Source organism: Eurypyga helias, unplaced genomic scaffold (assembly GCF_000690775.1).
Source record: "Eurypyga helias isolate BGI_N326 unplaced genomic scaffold, ASM69077v1 scaffold11075, whole genome shotgun sequence".
Taxonomy (NCBI): domain Eukaryota; kingdom Metazoa; phylum Chordata; class Aves; order Eurypygiformes; family Eurypygidae; genus Eurypyga; species Eurypyga helias.
Window position 1 is genome coordinate 100,806 of NW_010252280.1, and position 435 is coordinate 101,240.

At 51.7% G+C, this 435-nt stretch overlaps 1 protein-coding gene across 1 annotated transcript in view; it reads right to left on the reverse strand.

The window, feature by feature from the left end:
• DLGAP2 (discs, large (Drosophila) homolog-associated protein 2) overlaps positions 1-407 on the reverse strand; it is an 82,383-nt gene extending 81,976 nt beyond the window's left edge. The window contains exon 1 of the mRNA XM_010152322.1: positions 261-407. Coding sequence (XP_010150624.1) covers positions 261-407 — 147 coding nt within the window. The remainder of the gene's footprint in view (positions 1-260) is intronic.
• Between the last annotated feature and the right edge of the window lie 28 nt (positions 408-435).

Here is a 435-nt window from a genome sequence, read left to right on the forward strand (position 1 = left end):
CTCCATTATCTATGCCATGAGCCACCAGCTCCTTTAGGAGAATGCTGTGAGAGACCGTGTCAAAGGTTTTACTAAAGTCCAGGTAGACAAGATCCACAGCCTTCCCCTCATCCACTAGGCAGGTCATAGAAGGAGATCAGGTTGATCAAGCAGAACCTGCCCTTGATGAAGCCATGCTGGCTAGTCCTGATCCCCTGGTTGTCTTGTACCTGCCTTGTGAGCTCACTCAAGATGAATCACTCCACTATCTTCCTCAGTACCATGGTCAGGCTGACAGGCCTGTAGCTGCCTGGATCCTCCTTCTGGCTCTTCCTGTAGAAGGGCATCACATTGGCAAGTCTCCAGTCATCCAGGTCCTCCCCTGTTAACCAGGACTGCTGGTAAATGATGGAGAGCGGCTTTTCCATACCCTTTACCCACTCCCCCCCAACCCAT